Source organism: Scyliorhinus canicula, chromosome 1 (assembly GCF_902713615.1).
Source record: "Scyliorhinus canicula chromosome 1, sScyCan1.1, whole genome shotgun sequence".
Taxonomy (NCBI): Eukaryota; Metazoa; Chordata; class Chondrichthyes; order Carcharhiniformes; family Scyliorhinidae; genus Scyliorhinus; species Scyliorhinus canicula.
Window position 1 is genome coordinate 64,250,272 of NC_052146.1, and position 24,560 is coordinate 64,274,831.

The 24,560-nt window shown below is 49.7% G+C and overlaps 1 protein-coding gene across 2 annotated transcripts in view; it reads right to left on the reverse strand.

The window, feature by feature from the left end:
- Positions 1-24,560, reverse strand: part of cabp1a (calcium binding protein 1a) — a 455,099-nt gene that overhangs the window by 366,777 nt on the left and 63,762 nt on the right. The window contains exon 1 of one of the 2 annotated variants that reach the window (XM_038791698.1): positions 4,572-4,752. In XM_038791698.1, coding sequence (XP_038647626.1) covers positions 4,572-4,711 — 140 coding nt within the window. In that variant the 5' untranslated portion in view covers positions 4,712-4,752. Of the gene's footprint in view, positions 1-4,571; positions 4,754-24,560 lie in introns of those variants that run through there. The other variant, XM_038791690.1, reaches the window with a different exon arrangement.

Consider the following 24,560-nt stretch of genomic DNA (forward strand, 5'->3'; position numbering starts at 1 on the left):
TCACTGGAACGACGGAGGTTGAGGGGTGGCCTGATAGAAGTTTACAAAATTATGAGGGGCATTGTCACAGTGGACAGTCAGAAACTTTTTCCCAGGGTGGAAGAGTCAATTTCTAGGGGACATAGGTTTAAGGTGCGAGGGACAAAGTTTAGAGGAGATGTGCGAGGCAAGTTTTTTTACACAGAGGGTAGTGAGTGCCTGTAATTCGCTGCCGGAAGAGGTTGTGGAAGATGTATGATAGTGACTTAAGGGGCATCTTGACAAATACATGAATAGGATGGGAATAGAGGGATATGGGCCCCGGAAATGTAGAAGGTTTTAGTTTAGGCGGGCAGCATAGTCGGCACAGCCTGTTCCTGTGCTGTACTTTTCTTTGTTCTTTGCTACCTCTAGACTTGGATACTCCAGTGTAGTCTTGGATGGCCTCCAGTCTCCAACCTCCAAGACCCCAACCTCTACTAAGTTGAGGTAATCTAAACTTTGCTGCCCATGTCATACCAAGTGCTATCCACCCATCACCCCTGTGCCCGTTGATCTACACTGATTCTCGGTGATTACAAAACTCTCATCCTTGTTTTCAATTCCTTCCCAGGCCTTGCCTCTCCATATTTCTGTAATCTCCTCCAGCCCAACAAAACTTTTGAGATATCTGCACTCCTCCAAAACTGGCCTCCTGACCATCCTAGATTGAATCACTTCAGCATGAGCATCCATGCCTTCAGCTGCCTGGTCCCTAAGCTTTGGAGCTTCCCCCTTGAACCTCTTCACTTCTCTTATAGAATCATAGAATGCCTACAATGCAGAAGGAGGCTACTTAGCCCATCAAGTCTGCACCGACCTACTGAAAGAACACCCTACCCTTGTAACTCTGTCGAACCTAAAGGACACTGAGGGCAATTTAGCACGGCCGATCCACCTAACCTGCATATCTTTGGACTATTGGAGCAAACCGGAGCACCCGGAGGAAACCCACTCAGACACGGGGAGAACGTGCTGACTCCGCACAGACAGTGACCCAAGCCAGGAATCGAACCCGGGACCCTGGCGTTGTGAGGCAACAGTGCTAACCACTGTGCCACTGTGATGAATACAATACAAAAGGAGGCCATTTAGTCCATCCAGACCATGCCAGCTTCAGCTTCTCCCATATCCTTTCTCCATAACCCTGCAAATTATTGCCAAATTTATTTTTGAAAGCCATGATTGAAACTGCCTCCACCACACTCTCAGACAGTGCAGTGCAGATCCGAACCACTCACTGTGTGAATCTGTCTCCACCACACTCTCAGACAGTGCAGTGCAGATCCGAACCACTCACTGTGTGAATCTGTGTCCACCACACTCTCAGACAGTGCAGTCCAGATCTGAACCACTTGCTGTGTGAATTTGTCTCCACCACACTCTCAGACAGTACATTCCAGATCCTAACCACTCGCTGTGTGAATAAGCCTCCACCACACTCTCAGACAGTGCAGTCCAGATCTGAACCACTTGCTGTGTGAATTTGTCTCCACCACACTCTCAGACAGTACATTCCAGATCCTAACCACTCGCTGTGTGAATAAGCCTCACCACACTCTCAGACAGTGCATTCCAGATCCTAACCACTCGTTGTGTGAATCTGTCTCCACCACACTCAGACAGTACATTCCAGATCCGAACCACTCGCTGTGTGAATAAGCCTCCACCACACTCACAGACAGTACATTCCAGATCCGAACCACTTGCTGTGTGAATAAGCCTCCACCACACGCTCAAACAGTGCATTCCAGATCCAAACCACTCACTGTGTGAATCTGTCTCCACCACACTCTCAGACAGTACATTCCAGATCCTAACCACTCACTGTGTGAATCTGTCTCCACCACACTCACAGACAGTACATTCCAGATCCTAACCACTCACTGTGTGAATCTGTCTCCACCACATGCTCAAACAATATGTTCCAGATCCTAATTACTTGCTGTGTGAAAAAGGTTTCTTTATGTTGCCTTTCGTTCTTTTGCCAATCTCCGTAAAATGGTAACTTCTGGTTCTCAATTCTTCTGTCAATGATAAGAATTTCTACCTATTGACTCTACCGAGACCCCTCATGATTTTGAACACTTCTATCAGATCTCCTCTCCACATTCCCAGCTCAAAGAGGAACAGTCCCAACTTCTCTTACCCATCAACATCATTGAACTCTCTCAGTATCTATGGGACCATTCTCTGAATATTTTGCTGCACCCACTCTGAAGGCATCACATCTTTCCAAAGGTCTGGTGCCCAGGATTAGACACAATCGGCAGGATTTTCGCCCCTCTCCCCCGCCAGAAAACCCACGGTGAAGAAGGCAGTGCGCCATTGACCGGTGGCGGGATCTTCCAGCCCCATCATTGCCAATGGGGTTTCCTGTTGTTCGCCCAAACTGCTGGGGAACCTGCAGCGAGGGGTTTGCCGTCAGCCGAACCGGAAAATCCCGCCGGCAGGAACGGTTGGAAAATTCCGCCTATAACTGTAGTTGACGCCAAACTAGTGTTTTATAAAGGCACATCATAGCTTCCTTGCTTTTGCAATCTGAGGCTGGAATTTTCCAGCCCTGCCCGCCACTGGGATCTTCCAGTTCCGCCAAAGGAATTTTTTCGGGCCTGCAGCAACCCCCATGGCAGGTTCTACCATTTCAGGGCCAGTAATTCCTGATCTATGCTTCTGTTTATAAAGCCCAAAATCCCATGTGCCCTTTTAACCACTTTTTCAATCATTTATTCAGATAAAAAGGTTAAATGTTGCGTTTATATAGTACCTTACACAGCCTCAGGGCATCTCAACACTATCACAGAGCCAACACAGACATCTTGTCAAAACATTACAAGAGGTTGGAAGTAGAAATTGAAGCATATAAAAAGTAAATTCACCAATTGCATGTTCCCGTCTGACAGTCAGAGAATTGGGACTGCACAGGTTTTAGCCCTTCATTCAACCATTTTTGAGGGCAGCTCCTAATTGGCCATGGAAGGTCAGTGAACCTGCCCTATATTGTGAAAATATATTGTGCTCCCCTCATAGCTTAATGAGTAAAAGCATTTGCTGTACCACTGTCATTAATGAGATACACAGGAGGGAGTTATCGGGTTTGTATCCTGGTTCGTACAGAATGACACCACCTCCGCTGGGTAGGGTTGCTACATCCTCTGCGTGGTGGCACAGTGGTTAGCACTGCTACCTCACAGTACCAGGCACCCGGTTCAATGCACACTTGGGTGACTGTATGTGAGGGGTGTAAACGTTCTCCCCATGTCTGTGTGGGTTTCCTCCGAGTGCTCCGGTTTCCCCCCCACAGTCAGGTTAGGTGGAATGGCCATGCTAAATTGCCCCTTTGTGTCCAAAGTTGTGTAGGTTAGGTTAAGGGGTTACTGGCATAGGGTGAGTGGGCTTGGGTGGAGTATTCTTTCAGAGGGTCGGTACAGACTCGATGGGCTGATTGGCCTCCTTCTGCACTGTAGGGATTCTACGACCATGTTTCTGTCTACACAATTGATCTCACTTTCCCCTTGTTTGCTTGGGGAATATCAACAGTAATGACCCCCGCAGGATTTGTAGACGCAGGTATGAACCAGCTGCAACCTCACACTGCCCCACCACACCCCACTCCACCACCACAGTTGCTCAGTCAAATAGCCTGCTTGACACTCAGTCATCCATGTTTAGTGGCGAACATGAAGGAGGTCAAGGCGTAGAAAAGGTGCCAATAGAACAAACTGTAGCAAATTGGTGCTCTCAGAGAGGGAGGGGTACAATCAGTGAGTGATTGAATGAGTCATCTGCCTGGGACAAGGAGGAAACAAAAGGTTAAGTCAAGCCACATCACTCCTGTGAATTCCATACCAACCAACTCAGAGCAATTCAGGCAGAAAGTGAACATAGATCAATGCCTCACACCAGAGAAGTGATCCATAGTTTAGGACAGAGGACTTTAACTTGGAGCAGAGCAAAATTTTAATAACCTGATTTCTCCTCTTATAGAACCCAACACTTGGACAGGCCTAACTCGAGTAATCATCATGATCTTTTCAATGGCTGCTATAAATCATGAACCAGGGGCTAGAAAATTCATTCCTTTTTGTTAATCTCATACTTGTAGCTTTACAGAGATGTGGTTGCTGTGGTGACATGCCTGCAGATAATATTACATGTACTCAGCAGTTGTGACCTCCCACCAGCAGGTGGCCATATACTCAGCAGTTGTGACCTCCTACCAGCAGGTGGCCATATACTCAGCAGTGTGACCTCCTACCAGCAGGTGGCGTCAGATACAAGTCAGGTGACATCCGGTTACCAATAGAAGATTGTATTTCATACATGGGGGTAGTTCCAGGAGAGTTGAATGTAACTGTATGATAACTTGGTCTGTATCTGATCGTTACCTTACCACCTGTACGTTAATGAATCATCGTTCTGGTTAAGTCGCCAGCAGTTCTGTAGAATCATTGCAAGACAAGATCGCGGAACACAACAGTTGCTGTTGCTTTTAGATTCAATTCAGTCACAGATAAAGCCTTCTGCAGAAAAATCATGCATATTTTGTTTACCTTCCTCCATTTCGAACTGCGTGCTTCAGGCTCAAGAGGGCGACAACATAGAAGGCAAGTTCATTCAGAATTAGTGTGGGGTGCTTCATCCAGATGTCTCTTGGATCACGCAGGGTGACCCACCAACTCCAGTCTACCATCCTGAACCACCGTCAGATTTGACTCTCTCACGTGAGCCCCTACTGGATAAAATAAACAGCTCCTTTTAAAACCAGGGGGACATTTTACAAAGGACACGGCACTATCATTCTGCGGACGTATCAATATTTTCACTGGCCATTAAAGAGATGACTCTTTTTTAAAAATTAATTGATCATTATCATTTTGCTCTTTGTGGGAGCTTACTGTGCACAAATTGGCTGTCATTATAAAGTGACTACATTTCAAAAGTAATTCATTGGCTGTAAAGCATTTTGACATGTTTCACGAGCAAAAGTTAAATGAGTAGACAAGTGCACAGGCTTTCTGGAATTGGGTGCTGGCCGTAGCCCATCAGAAATGCCTCGGCTGGCTGAGTTAGAAAATCACTGATGTGGTTTTCAAATTAAGTCTGCACCGAGGGTGAGAAGGGTGTTCTTGGAGCGGGGTAGGGATAGGGGGGGCTGGCGCTGCCCAACCTCTGTGGATAGTATTGGGCTGCCAACGCAGCGATGGTGCGTAAGTGGGTAATGGACGGGGAAGGGGCAGCATGGAAGAGGATGGAGATGGCGTCCTGTGTGGGCACGAGCCTGAAGGCGCTGGTAACGGCACCGCTGCCGCTCCCTCCAACGAGGTATACCACGAGCCCGGTGGTGGCGGCTACCCTCAAAATTTGGGGGCAATGGAGACGGCACAGGGGTAAGGTGGGGGCCTCGATGAGGTCCCCGATACGGGGGAACCACCGGTTTGTCCCGGGGAGAATTGATGGCGGGTTCCTGAGTTGGCACAGGGCAGGTTGTGATGATATGATCTGCATACTCGTCTGCCATTGGGCCAGAACGTCGGCTTACCATTGGCCCTGGTCGGTCATGTGCCTCTCGACCGATTGGCCGAGAGGCTGAGTTAACCACGCCTCTACCAACGAGGTATAAATGCTCAGAAGCCTGACGATCGTTCTTTTCCACTGTAGACGATCGCCAGGCTGTGTTCTAGTTAATTAAAGCCTGACATTGGTAAATCACTCGCCTCGCGTGCAATCGATGGTGCATCACAGGTATCAGGAGGTTGAGGGACCTGTTTGTAGACGGGAAGTTTGCGAGCCTGGGTGAGCTGGAAGGGAAGTTCGGGCTCCCCGCGGGGAACACCTTTAGGTACATGCAGGTAAGGGCGTTTGTCAGGCAGCAGGTGGCGGAGTTTCCTCTGTTGCCGCCGCGTGGGGTCCAGGACAGGGTGCTCTCGGGGGTGTGGGTTGGAGGGGGGAGGATCTCGGCAACGTGCCAAGTGATGCAGGAGGTAGACGAGGCCTCGGTGGAGGAGCTGAAGGATAAATGGGAGGAGGAGCTGGGTGAGGAGATTGAGGAGGGGACGTGGGCGGACGTCCTAGGAAGGGTGAACTCCTCATCTTCTTGTGCGAGGCTTAGCCTCATACAGTTTAAGGTGCTGCATAGGGCTCACATGACTGGGACAAGGATGAGGCGGTTCTTTGGGAGTGAGGACAGGTGTATTAGGTGCTCAGGGAGCCCAGCAAACCATGCCCATATGTTCTGGGCATGCCCAGCGCTGGGGGAATTTTGGAAGGGCATAGCAAGGACCGTGTTGAGGGTGGTAGGATCCAGGATCAAACCGGGCTGGGGGCTTGCAATATTTGGGGTTGCAGAGGAGCCGGGAGTGCAGGAGGCGAAAGAGGCCGGCATTCTGGCCTTTGCGTCCCTAGTAGCACGGCGGAGGATTCTTCTTCAGTGGAAGGATGCGAGGCCCCCAAGCGTGGAGGCCTGGATCAATGATATGGTGGGGTTCATTAAATTGGAGAAGGTGAAATTTTCCCTAAGGGGGTCAGGGCAGGGGTTCTTCAGGAGGTGGCAACCATTCCTGGATTTCCTGGCAGAACGATAGGAGAAGGCCAGCAGCAGCAGCAACCCGGGGGGAGGGGGGGGGAACGTCCCTTTGTTTTGGGCTGAAGGGACGTGTATATTTGTTTTTTGCTAATGTCGGGCAATAATTTATTTCTTCTGTTTTGTATACAGCGGGGGGGGGGGGGGGGGTTGTTCTTTCTGTCTTTAGTATTTTCTGTTATTGATATTTTGTGAAAATTTGAATAAAAATTCTTTTTTTTTTAAATTAAGTCTGCAGGCCTAAGAGGTTCAAACAAACGAAGCGCTTTATTAGGAGATGCTAACGCTACAGTAAACGCCGTTGGCATATCATTAGTGGCCTGACCCAGGGTTCTCCGGGTCCTCCGTGATTCTCTGCCTCCACTGGGGTGAATTCCTGATGAATTCACTTATGCTTTTAACAATTCTGAAATAGGCACCGTGGCTGCTGAGGGAGAGGGAGTACAGAAAGTATCCAACATCGCTATAGTTTGCCGCTGGCTGGGAAGCTTCTGCCAGGGCCGGGTGCAGTAGTGGGGGTGGCCAGGAGGTAGTCTGTGGGGTCAGGGTGGATGGGCACGGAGCACACCTTGCCGCAGCCTGTAAGCCATGCACCTGCGCACGTCGCTGACTGTCCACTGTGAACTTAGGGCCACAGGTCGTATGGCTGTCACCCCAGGCCACCCCCATAGGTGCCCTCTGGCCCCAGCGGCTGGGTGTGTCCAGCGCAACCAGTGCCATCCTTTTGGCTGGGATGGTGTGTGTGGGGAGTGAAGTATTATTTGCGGCTGCAACGTGTCAGCCTCCCGAGTGTCAATCATGGACTGTTTCTCATTGGAATCGATCGTGTTCCACGTGAGTCTGGTGCTAGACCCTCAATGGTTGCTAAATAGGTCCAGGTGCGGTGCCAGTTTTGCTGTCGTAGAAGTCCACGAATGCTGCCCCGGGGCCAACACTTAGTCTCAGGAACAGGGAATCCAGTCAACTGTCTTTATTAGATCCAGTTTGGGAAAAGGAAATGGAAAATAATCAAGCAAGGGAGTAGGTCAGGACAGACAAACCACTGTTGAATGATAAATGTGGATCAGGTAATGTAGAAACATTCAGATTCTCCCAGAGCATTAGCAGAGATATCTCCAAATTCAATGAGAATTGATCACCCGTTGGCTCCCCCATTGACCTTGAAACCTGTAAACGTAAATTCTTTGGTGAATTCATATTGCTGAAAGTGCATTCTTAAATATAATTTGTCATTATTATTAATAGTTGTAAGCTTAATTCCTGAACCTTGCGATCTTCCAGAATAACTTATAAAGCTGTAAAACCATAAGACCATAGGATATAGGAGCAGAATTCGGCCACTTGGCCCAACGAGTCTGCTCCACCATTCAATCATGGCTGATATGTTTCTCATCCCCATTCTTCTGCCTTCTCCCCATAACCCCTGGTCCCCTTATTATTCAAGAACATATCTACCTCAGTCTTAAAGACACACAGTGGGAGATTTCCGGTGATGGGGATGTGCTAAGCAGACATGTGAAGGTCTCATCCTGGAAACTTGAAATTAGACACTTTGAGCCACTAAACCTGAAAAAACAACATTCTCCTCCAACACCACCACAATGAGCGAGACATATCAGGCAACCATCTGGGGAGCCGAAAGATAGGCAGAATCAGCAACAGTCTGGAGAAGAAGATTGAGGCGATGACGAACACGCAGGGCGATGAGGATTCGGCCACACCTGAAGGGGGTGGGCCACTACCCCCCCCCCCCCCCCCCCCCCCCCCCCGATAAATGAATGGAGGGTCCTCCTAACACAGGGGGCTGGATTCTCCGATATTCTGGGGCTATGTCCCCACGCCGGCGTGGGAACGGTGGCATTTTACAGCAGAAGAAATGGCCGCGCCATGCTACATGGCGAAGGCCGCTCGCGATCCGGGTTATATGATGAGCCAGAGCTCTTCATGGGGAGGAGGCAGACGCCCTAGCCTTTGCCTCCTTGATTGCCCAATGGACAATCTTGCTCAGCTGGTGATTGGCAGACTGGCTGTTTGACCTGCCAGAATTTCTCAGGCTGGAGAAAATAAAATTTGCCATTGGTGGGTTTCACAGGACATGGAAGCTGTTCACCAACTTGTTTCACCACCTGTTCATTGTCAGTAGAGTAAGGTGGGGGGGGAGGGGGGGTCATGCAAAGAGACATGTGGTCTGACCAGAACCTTATACAGCCTCAGAAGGACATCCCTGCTCTTATATTCTAGCCCTCTCGACATGAATGCTGACATTGCATTTGCCTTCCTTTTATTTTATTATAAATTTAGAGTACCCAATTCATTTTTTTCAATTAAGGGCCAATCCACCTACCCTACACATCTTTGGGTTGTGGGGGTGAAACCCACGCAAAGGACGGGGAGAATGTGCAAACTCCACAGGGATAGTGACCCAGAGCCGGGATCGAACCTGTGATCTCGGCGCCATGAGGCAGCAGTGCTACCCACTGCACCACCGTGCTGCCCTGCATTTGCCTTCCTAATGGCCAACTGGATCTGCATGAGCCAGGAGGAGCTGGACTGCTTCCTCCGAGCGCAATGAACAACCCATTAAAACACCCCTCGGAGGGAAAAAATTATTACCATGGATTTAATTTGAAATTAGGTTAAAAAAATGTTAATTTTCAATTAAGTACTGAAGGGGTTAAAGCTCTTCTATATCGATCTGTATTACGCACACAAGCTGTTCAGCTGAAGCTGTTAGCTTGACGAAGCATGCCCAAGGACACATCTCGCTGGTGATGGGGCCAGGAAAGATAAGCCTGCAGAAGGTCTTTATCAAGAATAGCAAGGGAACAATTGAGGATCTTTCAGCGATACCAAGCTATCTGGAAGGAGACATAAACATCCAGAATTGTTACTGCAGCAGGCCATTTTTACCTTGGGAAAAGTCAGACAAGTATGTGAGTGATAGCCACATTCTTGACAATGGGCTGGTTTAGCTCAGTTGGCTGAAGAGCTGGTTTGTGACGCAGAAGTAAAGCCAACAGCGTGAATTCAATTCCTGCACCAGCTGACGTCCTTCTTGAAGGCCCCGCCTTCTCAACCATGCCCCTCGTCTGAGTTGTGGCGATCCTCAGGTTAAATCACCACCAGTCAGCTCTCCCTCTCAAGTAGGAAAAGCAGCCTATGATCATCTGGGACTATGATTACTTTACTTTCATGGGGAGCCAGTGATAAATAACTGCAGCACAACATATACATATGTACCTTTGTATTGATTGGATAGTTTAATTAAGCACACGGACCTTTGATGTGATTGGTTAATTATTCATCCTATGTATGATGTAAACCTAATTGATACTCATGATTGGACATAGATAACTATTAACTATGGTGAACGTATTATAGTAACCATTCACCACCACTGTACTACATTGTACCACGCTGTTGCCCATGTGGGCTCCACCTATGGACCATTGTACTGTATTACACTGATTGTATCATGTTGGTGTCCTTGTGGGCTCCGCCCCTGGCTCCGCCCACTTGAGGGGAGGAATAAAGAGCAGCTGCCCAGTAGGCAGCTCTCATAGCAGAGCAGTCACAGGCAGGCACTGTTCTGGTTGATTAAAGCCACTGTTCACTTCAACTCTCTGTCTTACATGAATTGATGGTCGCATCAATTTAATCAACTACAACATCGCTATGGAATCAGCTGTGTAGTGGCAGTCCTCTGGGCGGATTGGGAGCTGGTGGTATGCGGACTTCAGATCCACCGTGGAGAACACCCGGGAGTGTGCGATCTGATTAATCATGTCCGCTATCCAGGGGAGGGGGATATGCATCGATGGTTTGGCTGTAGTCTACAACCATCCGGTTCTTTTCCCCGTTCCTGACGACCACCACCTGAGCTCTCCAGGGGCTATTACTGGCCTCGATGATCCCTTCCCCCAAGAGTCACTGGGCCTCGGACCTGATAAAAGTCCTGTCCTCGATGCATATCCCCCTCCCCTGGATAGCGGACATGATTAATCAGATCGCACACTCCCGGGTGTTCTCCACGGTGGATCTGAAGTCCGCATTCCACCAGCTCCCAATCCGCCCAGAGGACTGCCACTACACAGCCTTTGAGGCAGACAGCCGCCTCTTCCACTTCCTCCGGGTCCCCTTCAGTGTCACCAACGGGGTCTCGGTATTCCAAAGAACAATGGACCGAAAGGTGGACCAGTACGGGCTGCGGGCCACATTTCCGTACCTGGACAACGTCACCATCTGCGGCCATGATCAGCAGGACCATGACGCCAACCTACAGAAGTTTCTCCAGACCGCCCAAGCCCTCAACCTCACTTATAACAAGGAGAAATGCGTTTTCCGCACAACCAGACTAGCCATCCTCGGCTACGTCGTGGAAAACGGAGTTCTCGGACCCGACCCCGTCTGTATGTGCCCCCTCCTGCAACTCCCCCTTCCCCACTGCCCCAAGGCCCTGAAATGGTGCCTCGGGTTCTTTTCCTATTACACCCAGTGGGTCCCCAACTATGCGGACAAAGCCCGCCCACTGATCAAAGCTACCATCTCCACACTGGCGGCTGAGGCCCGCCAGGCCTTCAGCCGCATCAAGGCAGATATTGCCAAGGCCGCGATGCGTGCGGTGGATGAGTCCGTCCCCTTCCAGGTGGAGAGCGACACGTCAGAGGTCGACCTCGCCAACTGCGTCAGTACCTGCTCGGTAAGGGCAGTGCCTCGAGCAGGACTACCAGTTACAATCCCCGGGGAAACGGACAGATGGAGAGGGAGCCACCCTCAATCAGGCGGGCAGGCCAGTAGCATTTTTCTCCCGTACCCTCAACGCCTCCGAAATTCGACACTCCTCAGTCGAAAAAGAAGCTCAAGCCATCGTGGAAGCTGTACGGCACTGGAGGCACTAATTCGCCGGTAGGAGGTTTACCCTCGTCACCGATCAACAGTCGGTAGCCTTCATGTTCGACAATACACAGCGGGGCAAGATCAAGAACGATAAGATCTTGAGGTGGAGGATCGAACTCTCCACCTATAATTACGATATAGTATATCGCCCTGGGAAGCTCAACGAGCCCCCAGATGCCCTGTCCCGTGTCACATGTGCCAGCACGCAAGGTGACTGACTCCGGGCCATCCACAATGACCTCTGCCACCCGGGGGTCACCCGTCTTCTCCACTACATCAAGGCTCCTCCACCGAGGAGGTCATGGCCATGACCAAGGACAGCCAAATCTGCGCGGAGTGTAAGCCGCACTTCTATCGACCGGATAAGGCCCACCTGGTGAAGGCATCCCGGCTCTTTGAGCGCCTCAGTATCAACTTCAAAGGGCCCCTCCCCTCTACCAACCGCAACACGTATTTCCTCAACGCCGTTAACGAGTTCTCCCACTTCCCCTTCGCAATCCCCTGCCCCAACATGACCGCGGCCACTGTCATTAAGGCCCTAAATAGTGTCTTCACCTTGTTCGGTTTCCCCACGTACGTTCACAGTGACCGGGGCTCCTCGTTCATGAGCGATGAACTGCGTCAGTACCTGCTCTGTAAGGGCAGTGCCTCGAGCATGACTACCAGTTACAACCCCCGGGGAAACGGACAGCTGGAGAGGGAGAACGCGACGGTATGGAAGGCCGTCCTTCTGGCCTTACGGTTCAGGAATCTCCCAGTTTCCCACTGGCAGGAGGTCGCTTCGACGAGTTCACCACCCATGCCCGCACCGACGGGTTCGACACCCGTGCCCGCTGCAAAACCAGAGCTCCGGCGATCACAGCGCATGATCTGGGCGCCGGACAGACTGAACCTCTGAGCCCTTCACCCCCGCCGGACTTCAATTTTTTAACAGGGGGTGAATGTGGTGAACGTATTATAGTAACCATTCACCACTGTACTACATTGTACCATGCTGTTGCCCATGTGGGCGCCACCTATGGTCCATCGTACTGTACTACACTGATTGTATCATGTTGGTGCCCTTGTGGGCTCCGCCCCCTTGAGGAGAGGTATAAAGAGCAGCTGCCCTGTAGGCAGTTCTCATAGCAGAGTAGTCACAAGCAGGCACTGTTCTGGTTGATTAAAGCCTCTGTTCACTTCTATTCTCTGTCTCGAGTGAATTGATGGTCGCATCAATAACAAAAGATTGGTATATGCTCATTTCCTGTATCTTAATGTGAAGTATAATTGTCTGTACAGGGCGGGAAGCCGAGTTGTCTGGTGTGCGAGCTGCATACACTACCAGCCCAGTTATAACTGTAATAAAGGCCTTGTTCATAACTCCAAGAGTCTTTGTCTGATCTCTCATGAGCGCGAGGGTGAAGTACACTACAGTTGCATAGCTGTTCAATACTAACCACCGCACACCCTCCTCCCTGCAATCTGTCTTGAGTTCCCCTTCCCCAACAAACTATTGCCCATCCTCACCATAATCCCCTATCTTATCTATCACTCCCACCATGTGCCCCACCCACCCCTATTAGGCCAGCGTGCTCTCAAGCTCGGTTCTGCCTTGTCTTCCCGTGCGACAGGCAGCTTGACAGGTGGGTAACGTGGAATTCTGGATTGTCTGTTCCTAACCTCACAACCCAGCTACCCCCATGCACAAGGTGCCTCAGACATAAGATTGCAGTCTCAGATCCCACTTCAATGAGGACTGAAGTACTGTGATTTATCGTCTTATTCTTTTACAAAAGCTGTAACAAGTTACTTGAGAAGGCAATGCAAACTCCATCAGTCACATTAGCGCAGCAGTGATTCAGGGGCACAGGGAATACAGGAGTTAGGTTGTTCACTTTCAGGCAAGGTAGAATGGAAGGCAATTTTCAGGTATTTAAGCTTGCCTTGGGGACAGTGAAGCTCACAGAAAACAAACCACATGTCCTTTGTGAGCACAGTAACAAAGATAATACACTACAGAACTCTGTTCAAAACTGAAGCAAAGTGCTTAAAGAGAAAATTGAAGATATTTACGCAAAATCTGGTTCCCATTCGCTCACCAGTATTTTGCTATCCGCCTCCTGTGACCCAAGCTGGAACAGCATTACAAGAATGATTAAAAAAAACAAAGGCCCGTAACCTCCATTCAGTTATTGGGCTTATGGAAATTGTCCCCCACACCTGCAGACGTCCCGACCCACAGGCATGTGCGCTGAAAGCGCCACGTTTAAACAATCAACTCGCGTGCATTGAACCAACTGAATGAAAATGAATGGGAAATGGCCCATGAAAATCAATGGGGCAGCGCTCACTTGGCCCGCTTACCCCGACATTAGGTAAGTTTTAACGCTTTTTTGTTTGCACTTTGTTTCAGTGCAGAATCATCGAGCAGAGGCAGGAGACATCGGAGACCATTTCTTTTGGTGGGTTAATGTTATATGATAGCGTTTATATGTTTAAAATGCACATGAAGTGAAAGAAAGATATATCTAATTTATTTTTTATACTTTGGATTGTCATGGGGCTGTTAATTCCACTAAAAAGTACTTTAATGTATAAAGTGAGTTTGGAGTCACCGAAGTGAAAGAAAGATTATTTTTAAACTTTGGTTTGTTGTGAGGATGTTAATTCCATTAAAGGACATATAATGGATAGAATGGGTATGGAGTTTATGTAAACTTCAGTGATCACTCACTAATGAGTATGATTGTCCACTTACGAAACTCCGTGTTACTGGTCATGGGATCTGTGAGTCCTTGCGTGGCTGATGAGCCCGATCCTAGAGCCATATCTTCGACCGCACACTTGGCAGGTGTTTCCGGGAGGTGGGATCAGTCCTTGGACTCCAGATCGCTGGTATTCCTTTCTCAGGCTCCTTTTCCGGGCCTCCTCTTGCCGTCGGGTGTCCTTGAAGAATAACGTCCCTTCAATCAGGATGTTCCTCCAAGTAGGTCTCTTCTGAGCAAGACTCTCCCACACATTGATGTCTATGTTACATTTCTTGAGATAAGTCTTCAATGTGTCTTTGAAGCATTTCCGATGTCCTGCTCTTGTTTGGGACCTTCCTTGAGCTGGGTGAAGGTGGTTTGCTTTGGCAGTTGGGACTCTGACATCCGAAGCACGTGGTTGGCCCAGCGGAGTTGGTTTTGGATGATCATGGCCTTAATGCTGGTGCTCTTGGCTCATTCAAGGACGCTGGTCACCCAGTTCAAGGACACCCAAGGACATTAGTCTGCCAATCCTCCCTGATTCGGAGATAAAGTGCATTTGGGCTTTGCAATGTACTTTAAGCTGTGTTGTTTAAGAGTCTCCCTGATGTAATGTTGATCCTTACAAGCTTCAGTGATTCCTCCAAACGTTTTAGCAAATTTGAATGCCTTAGCTGACATATACAAGCCTCCCTTAAGTTAATGTGAACTATCTCTCTGGCAGGTATTGCAGAATCCAACTGCGGATTCAAATGGTGCAACAGCACCATCGGGATAGTGGGGCAGTTGGGGACACATTTGTTCACCATTAAAGTCTGGTGGCCTCAATCGGTCTGATGCCTCTGGAGCTTTGTTCAGCATTGCAGGCCGAGCACCATGACCCGTCTCCCCATTCATGGGTGTCCTGGGCTCCCCCCCAACCCTTCCCACTCCACCTCGACACACCACGTGCAGGTGATGGGTGTGAGCGAGCACTCAGCAGACAAGCAGGGTCAGACTATGGCATTAAACGAGGAGCTCCAGCACTCAGCTCTCTGCAGGTTATCATCACCCCACTGCCCTCAACCGTCACCCACTGACAGTGCCGGCACAGCCCCATAAACCTGAAGTGATGTTACACCGACCCTGGGAGGGTGGAAATGGGGGGGGGGGGGGGGGGGGGGGTGCAGAGATTTGGGGAGAGGGGGCTGAGGAGAGGGAATGATGGACGAGGCCGTGTCCTATGTGAAGAGGATGAGGGTTTTCCTGGCCCTTTGGGCTTGCTGGATCCTTGCTGCTGCCATCTGTCCCCCCATCTTCTGGCTGGTCCTGCAGGTCATTCTTGGACTCAACCACCTGCCTCTCCTGGTCAGGCGCCTCATCGCCCTCCTCCTTCCCGGAGGTGGCCGAATCTCCCCCTCCACCTCAGCATATCGCCCCACTGCTGTGCCAGGTTGTGGAGGACACAGGAGATGTACCCGAGAGCACCACCATAGTGATCGAGGCATTGGAACTTCATTTTGAGCAATTTGATGCCCCGTTCAATGACAGTCCGGGTGGCCTCGTGGGCCTCGTTATATCGGGTCTCCACGTTGGCCACTGGCCTCAGTCGTGGCGTCATTAACCAGGTCCTCAGCGGGTACCGCTTATCCTCCAAGAGTCAACTGGCCATCCTGGGGTGGTCCTCAAAAAGGCCGGGGATGACCGACTGCCCTGGATGTAGCTGTCGTGCAGCACGGTAGCACAAATTATTAGCACTGTGGCTTCACAGCGCCAGGGTCCCAGGTTCAATTCCCTGCTGGGTCACTGCTGTGCGGATTCTGCACGTTCTCCCCGTGTGTGCGTGGGTTTCCTCCGGGTGCTCCGGTTTCCTCCCACAGTCCAAAGATGTGCAGGTTAGGTGGATTGGCTATGATAAATTGCCCTTAGTGACCAAAGGAGGGGTTATTGGGTTACGGGGATAGGGTGGAAGTGAGGGCTTAAGTGGGTCGGTGCAGATGCGATGGGCTGAATGGCCTCCTTCTGCACTGTATGTTCTATGTGCACACGCCCTGGGAAGCATGCGCACATGTTCATGATCTTCATGTGGTGGTCGCATACGAGCTGGATGTTCAGGGATGTTGGTGTAGGGCACTTCCAGATTGCCTGGTGTGCGTAAAGCGACATGCATGCCATCCACTACCCCCGGGACCTGGGGCATGCCGGCGATGACAGAGAATCCTGCTGCCCAGGCATCTTGTTGGGCTTGACCCATGACCTACGTGCAGTGCGGTCAGCGTAAGTTGAAGGTGCACCTGCATCAGTGACCCGAGGAGTTCGACGGAAGGTGAGCATCCAGCAGAGGGCAGCAGAGCAGAGCTTCTGATTGGCTGTTCCGGGGAGATTTGCATACGTGCAGTGCGGTCAGCGTAAGTTGAAGGTGGTTTGTGAAGGGGCTGTTCTCGAGTGACAGCTTTACCCGAAACACTACTTACGTAGTGTCTCCCACCCATCCTCCTCTTCTAACCAAAAAAAAAGCTCTGTCCGTTGGATTGCTAAACTAACAAGTTTTTTTTATTTTTTTATTTTTCAGTAGTTGGGAAGTTAGTTCAGTGGGAATGGAGGCTAGGGCAGTTGAATGTTCCTCCTGCAGAATGTGGGAGGAAAGGGTCACCTCTCGTGTCCCTTCTGACTACATCTGCGGGAAGTGCACCCAACTCCAGCTCCTCGAGAGCCGCATTAGGGACCTGGAGCTGGAGCTGGATGAACTTCGGATCATTCGGGAGGCGGAGGAGGTTATTGAGAGGAGTTATAGGGAGGTAGTCACACCTCAGGTAAAAGAAGAAAGTAGATGGGTTACCGTCAGGGGAGGCAGAGGGAACCGGCAGGCAGTGCAGGGATCCCCTGTGGTCGTTCCCCTCTATAACAAGTATACCGTTTTGGATACTGTTGCGGGGGACGACTTACCAGGGGTAAGCAATAGGGCGCAGGTCTCTGGCACAGAGTCTGTCCCTGTTGCTCAGAAGGGAAGGGAGAAGAGGAACAGAGCACTTGTCATTGGGGACTCCATAGTTAGAGGAACAGACAGGAGGTTCTGTGGGAACGAAAGAGACTCACGGTTGGTGTGTTGCCTCCCAGGTGCCAGGGTTCGTGATGTCTCTGATCGTGTTTTTGGGATCCTTAAGGGGGAGGGGGAGCAGCCCCAAGTCGTGGTCCACATAGGTACCAACGACATAGGTAGGAAGAGAGATGGGGATTTGAGACAGAAATTCAGGGAGCTAGGGTGGAAGCTGAGAGCTAGAACAAACAGAGTTGTTATCTCTGGGTTGTTACCCGTGCCACGTGCTAGCGAAGTAAGAAATAAGGAGAGAGAGGAGTTGAACACGTGGCTACAGGGATGGTGCAGGAGGGAGGGTTTTGGTTTCCTGGATAATTGGGGCTCATTCTGGGGTAGGTGGGACCTCTACAAACAGGATGGTCTTCACCTGAACCAGAGGGGTACCAATATCCTGGGAGGGAGATTTGCTGGTGCTCTTCGGGGGGGTTTAAACTAATTCAGCAGGGGGATGGGAACCTAAATTGTAGACCCAGTGTACAGGATGTTGAGAGTAGTGAGGTCAGGGATAGGGTTAAAAGTTCGAAAGAGGGCACCGGCAAGCAGGACGCTGGTTTGAAGTGTGTCTACTTCAACGCCAGGAGCATCCGGAATAAGGTGGGTGAGCTTGCAGCATGGGTTGGTACCTGGGATCTCGATGTTGTGGCGATTTCGGAGACATGGGTAGAGCAGGGACAGGAATGGTTGTTGCAGGTTCCAGGATTTAGATGTTTCTGTAAGAACAGAGAAGATGGTAAAAGAGGGGGGGGTGTGGCATTGTTAATCAAGGAAAGTATTACGGCGGTAGAAAGGACGCTTGAGGACTCGTCTACTGAGGCAGTATGGGCCGAGGTTAGGAACAGTAGAGGAGAGGTCACCCTGTTGGGAGTTGTCTATAGACCTCCGAATAGTCCCAGAGATGTAGAGGAAAGGATTGGAAAGATGATTCTTGACAGGAGCGAGAGTAACAGGGTAGTTGTTATGGGGGACTTTAACTTTCCAAATATTGACTGGAAATACTATAGTTCGAGTACTATAGATGGGTCAGTTTTTGTGCAGTGTGTGCAGGAGGGTTTTCTGACACAGTATGTAGACAGGCCAACAAGGGGCGAGGCCACATTGGATTTGGTACTGGGTAATGAACCCGGCCAGGTGTTAGATTTAGATGTAGGTGAGCACTTTGGTGATAGTGATCACAACTCGGTTATGTTTACTTTAGCAATGGGCAGGGATAGGTATATACCGCAAGGCAAGAATTATAGCTGGGGGAAAGGCAATTATGATGCTATTCGGCAAGATTTAGGAGGTATAGGATGGGGAAGGAAACTGCAGGGGATGGGTACAATCGAAATGTGGAGCTTTTTCAAGGAACAGCTACTGCGTGTCCTGGATAAGTATGTACCTGTCAGGCAGGGAGGAAGTTGTCGAGCAAGGGAGCCGTGGTTTACTAAGGAAATTGAAGCACTTGTCAAGAGGAAGAAGAAGGCTTATGTTAGGATGAGACATGAAGGCTCAGTTAGGGCACTTGAGAGTTACAAGTTAGCCAGGAAGGACCTAAAGGGAGAGTTAAGAAGAGCGAGGAGAGGACACGAAAAGTCGTTGGCGGATAGGATCAAGGAAAACCCTAAGGCTTTCTATAGGTATATCAGGAACAAAAGAATGACTCGAGTAAGATTAGGGGTCAATCAAGGATAGTAGTGGAAAGTTGTGTGTGGAATCAGAGGAGATAGGGGAAGCATTAAATGGATATTTTTCGTCAGTGTTTACACTGGAGAAAGACAATGTTGTCGAGGAGAACACTCAGGTTCAGTCGACCAGGCTAGATGGAATTGAGGTTCAAAAGGAGGAGGTGTTAGCAATTTTAGAAAATGTCAAAATAGACAAGTCCCCTGGGCCAGATGGGATTTATCCTAGGATTCTCTGGGAAGCCAGGGAGGAGATTGCTGAGCCTTTGTCCTTGATCTTTATGTCGTCTTTGTCGACAGGAATAGTGCCGGAAGACTGGAGGATAGCAAATGTTGTCCCCTTGTTCAAGAAGGGGAGTAGAGACAACCCTGGTAATTATAGACCTGTGAGCCTTACTTCGGTTGTGGGTAAAATGTTGGAAAAGGTTATAAGAGATAGGGTTTATAATCATCTTGAAAAGAACAAGTTGATTAGCGATACTCAACACGGTTTTGTGAAGGGTAGGTCATGTCTCACAAACCTTATTGAGTTTTTTGAGAAGGTGACCAAACAGGTGGATCAGGGTAAAGCTGTTGATGTGGTGTATATGGATTTCAGTAAGGCGTTTGATAAGGTTCCCCACGGTAGGCTATTGCAGAAAATAAGGAAGTATGGAATTGAAGGTGATTTAGCGGTTTGGATCAGTAATTGGCTAGCTGAAAGAAGACAGAGGGTGGTGGTTGATGGCAAATGTTCATCCTGGAGTTCAGTTACTAGTGGTGTACCGCAAGGATCTGTTTTGGGGCCACTGCTGTTTGTAATTTTTATAAATGACCTGGAAGAGGGTGTAGAAGGATGGGTTAGTAAATTTGCAGATGACACGAAGGTCGGTGGAGTTGTGGATAGTGCTGAAGGATGTTATAGGATACAGAGGGACATAGATAAGCTGCAGAGCTGGGCTGAGAGGTGGCAGATGGAGTTTAATGCGGAAAAGTGTGAGGTGGTTCACTTTGGAAGGAGTAACAGGAATGCAGAGTACTGGGCTAATGGCAAGATTCTTGGTAGTGTAGATGAACAGAGAGATCTCGGCATCCAGGTACATAAATCCCTGAAAGTTGCCACCCAGGTTAATAGGGCTGTTAAGAAGGCATATGGTGTGCTAGCCTTTATAAGCAGGGGGATTGAGTTTCGGAACCACAAGGTCATGCTGCAGCTGTACATAACTCTGGTGCGGCCACACCTGGAGTACTGCGTGCAGTTCTGGTCACCACATTATAGGAAGGATGTGGAAGCTTTGGAAAGGGTTCAGAGGAGATTTACTAGGATGTTGCCTGGTATGGAGGGAAGGTCTTACGAGGAAAGGCTCAGGGAATTGAGGTTGTTTTCGTTAGAGAGGAGAAGGCTGAGAGGTGACTTAATAGAGACATATAAGATAGTCAGAGGGTTAGATAGAGTGGACAGTGAGAGTCTTTTTCCTCGGATGGTGATGACCAACACGAGGGGACATAGCTTTAAATTGAGGGGTGAGAGATATAGGACAGATGTCAGAGGCAGTTTCTTTACTCAGAGAGTAGTAGGGGTGTGGAACGCCTTGCCTGCAACAGTAGTAGACTCGCCAACTTTAAGGGCATTTAAGTGGTCACTGGATAGACATATGGATGAAAATGGAATAGTGTAGGTCAGATAGGCTTCAGATGGTTTCACAGGTCGGCGCAACATCGAGGGCCGAAGGGCCCGTACTGCGCTGTAGTGTTCTATGTTCTATGTTCAAAGTCGATATAGTTCTCTACCCGGGCAAACAAGGCATCCGTGACATCACAGATGCACCTGTAGCTTTTGAGATGCCGCACAAGTACTCGCTCGAGCTCTGGAATGACCCTGAGGCGTAAATGTTCTGGGCTGCAGTGACCTTGACGGCCACCCCGGGTGTGCGTATCCTCCTCCTCCAGGCGGTGCCAACTCCGCAAGGACATGATACAGATGCCGCACCATCCCCTTGTTGTCCGTCATCTGTTCAAAAGACCAGCGATGCCTGTACACCTTGGGTTGTCGCGGGTTTTCCCCTCTGAGGCCCTCCCTGGCCTAACAGGCGGCTGGTCCTCAGGTTGTAGGGTGAGGCCCTGAACATGGGCTGCCGCCTCAAGCCTCTGTCAACACTGCTACCGCCACCTTTTCCAGCATCTGGCCGCCTGGCGTGCCAACAGCACCATGAGGGCATCTTCCGCAGGGTCCAAGATATTATCCATCCCGTGTAACATCTGTAAGGGACTGGGAGATGATGTGAGACTGACAACCAGCAGTGTGCCCCACCCCAGGACCCTCCATTTCCGCATTTCTCCCCCCCCCCCCCCAAACGCCCTGCCCTTGCACCCCCGGCCACAGCGGGAGCCCCAACTCACCGGACCCCAGACCCTGTACCCCAGATGCCCACTCATAACATTACCTGGACCACACGCAGGCCCCATCCCGATGCACACACCCACCCTCTGGTTGTGGAAATGTGCCTGGTGCGACGGCCCAGCCCCTGGGTGTTCGGATGTTAGCCGTTGCGTCTCCCGCAATGTCCAGGCATCACGGTCTGATTGGGATGCTAGGCAATCACCCCCACATACTACATGGCACGCCTACCCACAGGAAACAGTTGAGAACTGTGAAGTGCTCACGTAACTATGAGTACTAACTCTCTATTGGCAAAGCATCCAGCCGCGTGGCCAGAGGCCTCCACGGTCAGTGAGAGTTATGGGTGGTTGGTGGGGTGGTCCTGGAGGTGCTGAGGCACCCATCTCCCCCCCCCCCCCCCCCCCCCGAGCCCAAACCCATCTAACCCATCTCAGGCCATGAGCAGCCAACCACCTACTCCGCAAACGCATCAGCCCCCCACAACCACACCCCATATTCAATGGTGGCCCATCCTGACCGAGGCTGCGGTCCTGGATGCTCCCCCCCCCCCCCCCCCCCCAACCGAGCTCCAGGGCAGCAACCCCAGTGCCCTTGGGCTCTTTGCCTGTGAGTGAAGATGGCTACTCACTTCCTTGGGTCCCTGCAGCAGCCCTTCCACCAGCTTTACGTATTTAAAAAATGAGTCCTAATCTGCGCCCGCGTGACCACTTGCTGGGGACGCAGTTAGATCCGAAGGGGGGGGTGGTTAGATCGGGGGTCTCTCCCGTTAATTGTATGGAGATTGGGTATAAGTGGTGATTATTGGTTTCTTGCCATGCTCAGGCAAACTCCTGATTTTGGCAATGGGAATGGGCCAATTCGATCGCAAATGGATCGGCGCCCGGCACAGTTCTCGATTCTGGCCTCCTGCAATTTAATGGCCTCGTCATGCCCATGATCTAAACAGACATGAGGGGCTGACTTAATTGGCCTCCTCTCCTGCCAATGTTTCTGTAAAAAAAATATAAGATTTGCTAAATCCACCAAAATACCTCCACGGAGTGGAACTCACATCCATTGCAAAAGGCAGAAAATGACATCCTAACATGTTATAAAACTTGCCCAATTTATCCTGTCTTATGTGATTTGCCCCTTGCGAAAATCAGGAAACTGTTTTTGTGCCATATCCAAAACCTTTTAAAAATGTGCAGTAACACCATGTGACGATTATCAAAGGTCACATTATCACTCAGTTCCAACCCCTCAAGCCTTCTTCCATCAGATGAGAAGTGGAGCCTCCATCTTTAATTCCTATGGGATTGGCTTACATTTGCACCTACACTTAAGCGAAAAAACACACTATTAGAGCAGAAACAAACCAGTGCTTTCAATTAGAGCCTGGAATGTTTGATACAAAAACGTAACTGTTGGATTTTGCAGCGTGTGGCATGAAGAAAGATTGATTTAATTTTGCTTGAGAAAATGCAGCCTTGTAAAGTCTGACGCCGGAAAGAGAAGATTTCAATCTGTTTTTCAATGTCAGATCATTTAACACAGTCAGCAAGGACAACATGGAGCAGGCAGTTATACCTTTCAATCTCTTCTGCACTTGTTCACAGTTTTTTTTCTTCAGTATGTTAGATTGGATTGGATTTGCTTATTGTCACATGTACCGAGGTACAGTGAAAAGTATTTTTCTGCGAGCAGGTCAAACAGCTCAGTTAGTATATGAAAAGAAAATAAAATAAAAAGAAAATACATAATAGGACAACACAAGGTCCACAATATAAATACATAGACACCGGCATCGGGTGAAGCATACAGGAGTGTAGTATTACTCTGACTGGTTAGATCTAGCTCCTGGTTTCCCTGAGAAATGCCTTCACTAGCCCCTATAAGATATCAGTTAATGTGCTCAGTATAATGGATAAGAATACCTTCCCATGGATTACTCATCTGTCCCACATCTCCCCAGGATCTTTAGACTTAAATCCACGTTCCCTTCACCAGCTCAGCCCAACGAACCATTTCCCCCTCCAGAGGTGGTTACTAATGAGCTGGCCACAGCAGCAGCTATTCTAATTCAAATGTATTTCACTTTGTGGCACTGTCTGTTGTGATAAGGTGCGACATAAATGAAAATATTTCTACGAATGTCACAATAAAGTCTTACACCCAAAAGACAAGGGAAGTTGGTTTTATCCAGTGGGCTGGATTCTCTGGTCCCCTAGCCGCCTATTTCTGGGTGGCGCACCGTTCATTGACAGCGGGATTCTATACTACAGCCTCTCAATGGGATTTCCCAATGAAGCCAACCCACACAGCCGGGTAACCCACGGGCAGGGTGGCGCTGCCAGCGGGAGCAGAGAATCCTAACGGCCGGAGAATTCCAGCCTGTGTGTGACACTTCAATGATTCTACGTGGTTTATTGATCAATGTAATACTGAGCTACAAAGGCCAAGAAGTTCACAGCTTCAGTCTCTGGTGTGGGTTCAGTTAGGTGCTCTGAGCCCGGTGAGGAATGGTGCAATTCGACACAATCCCTGTGGGAAAACCAGCTCGGCTTCCTTTTGCTGATTAACACCTAGAGACTTCGACTGGGAAATTTGCACTTTGGGAGGATTGTCAGCTCTGATTGGATCTGTTCTGGGAAGGGAAGGGATGGGGGTTCATCACATGACCTTCCTGCCCCCATGTTCCGCTGCCATTGGTCACTGGGCCTGTCCATCCCGTGGCCCACAGCTTTCCCACATCATTTGGAACCAATAGATACCTGACTACCAGCAAGGATGATGTTTAGTTGTCAGCCAAATAGCATTGCTTTTCCATTTTGAATATTTCTCTTACTTATGAATAAAAGTGTTCGACACAAATAGCATGCAACTTGTTTTCCCAAGTTGGTTGTATTGGGTAGCTCAGAGCGAAGACGGGATAGGGAAAAAACTGTTACCATTGATATAAGGATCGAGAACCAAGGAGCACAGATCTAAATGATGTGGAGATGCCGGCGTTGGACTGGGGTGAGCACAGTAAGAAGTCTTACAACAGCAGGTTAAAGTCCAACAGGTTTGTTTCGAATCACTAGCTTTCAGAGCACTGCTCCTTCCTCAGGTGGATGAAGAGGTAGGTCCAATCAATGGCATTCAGCTTCTGATCTCCGGGTAAGCGTTCTCCAAGGCTTGCGCGACAACGCAGAATTGCCGAGCAGAAACTTATAGCCAAGTTCCGCACGCATGA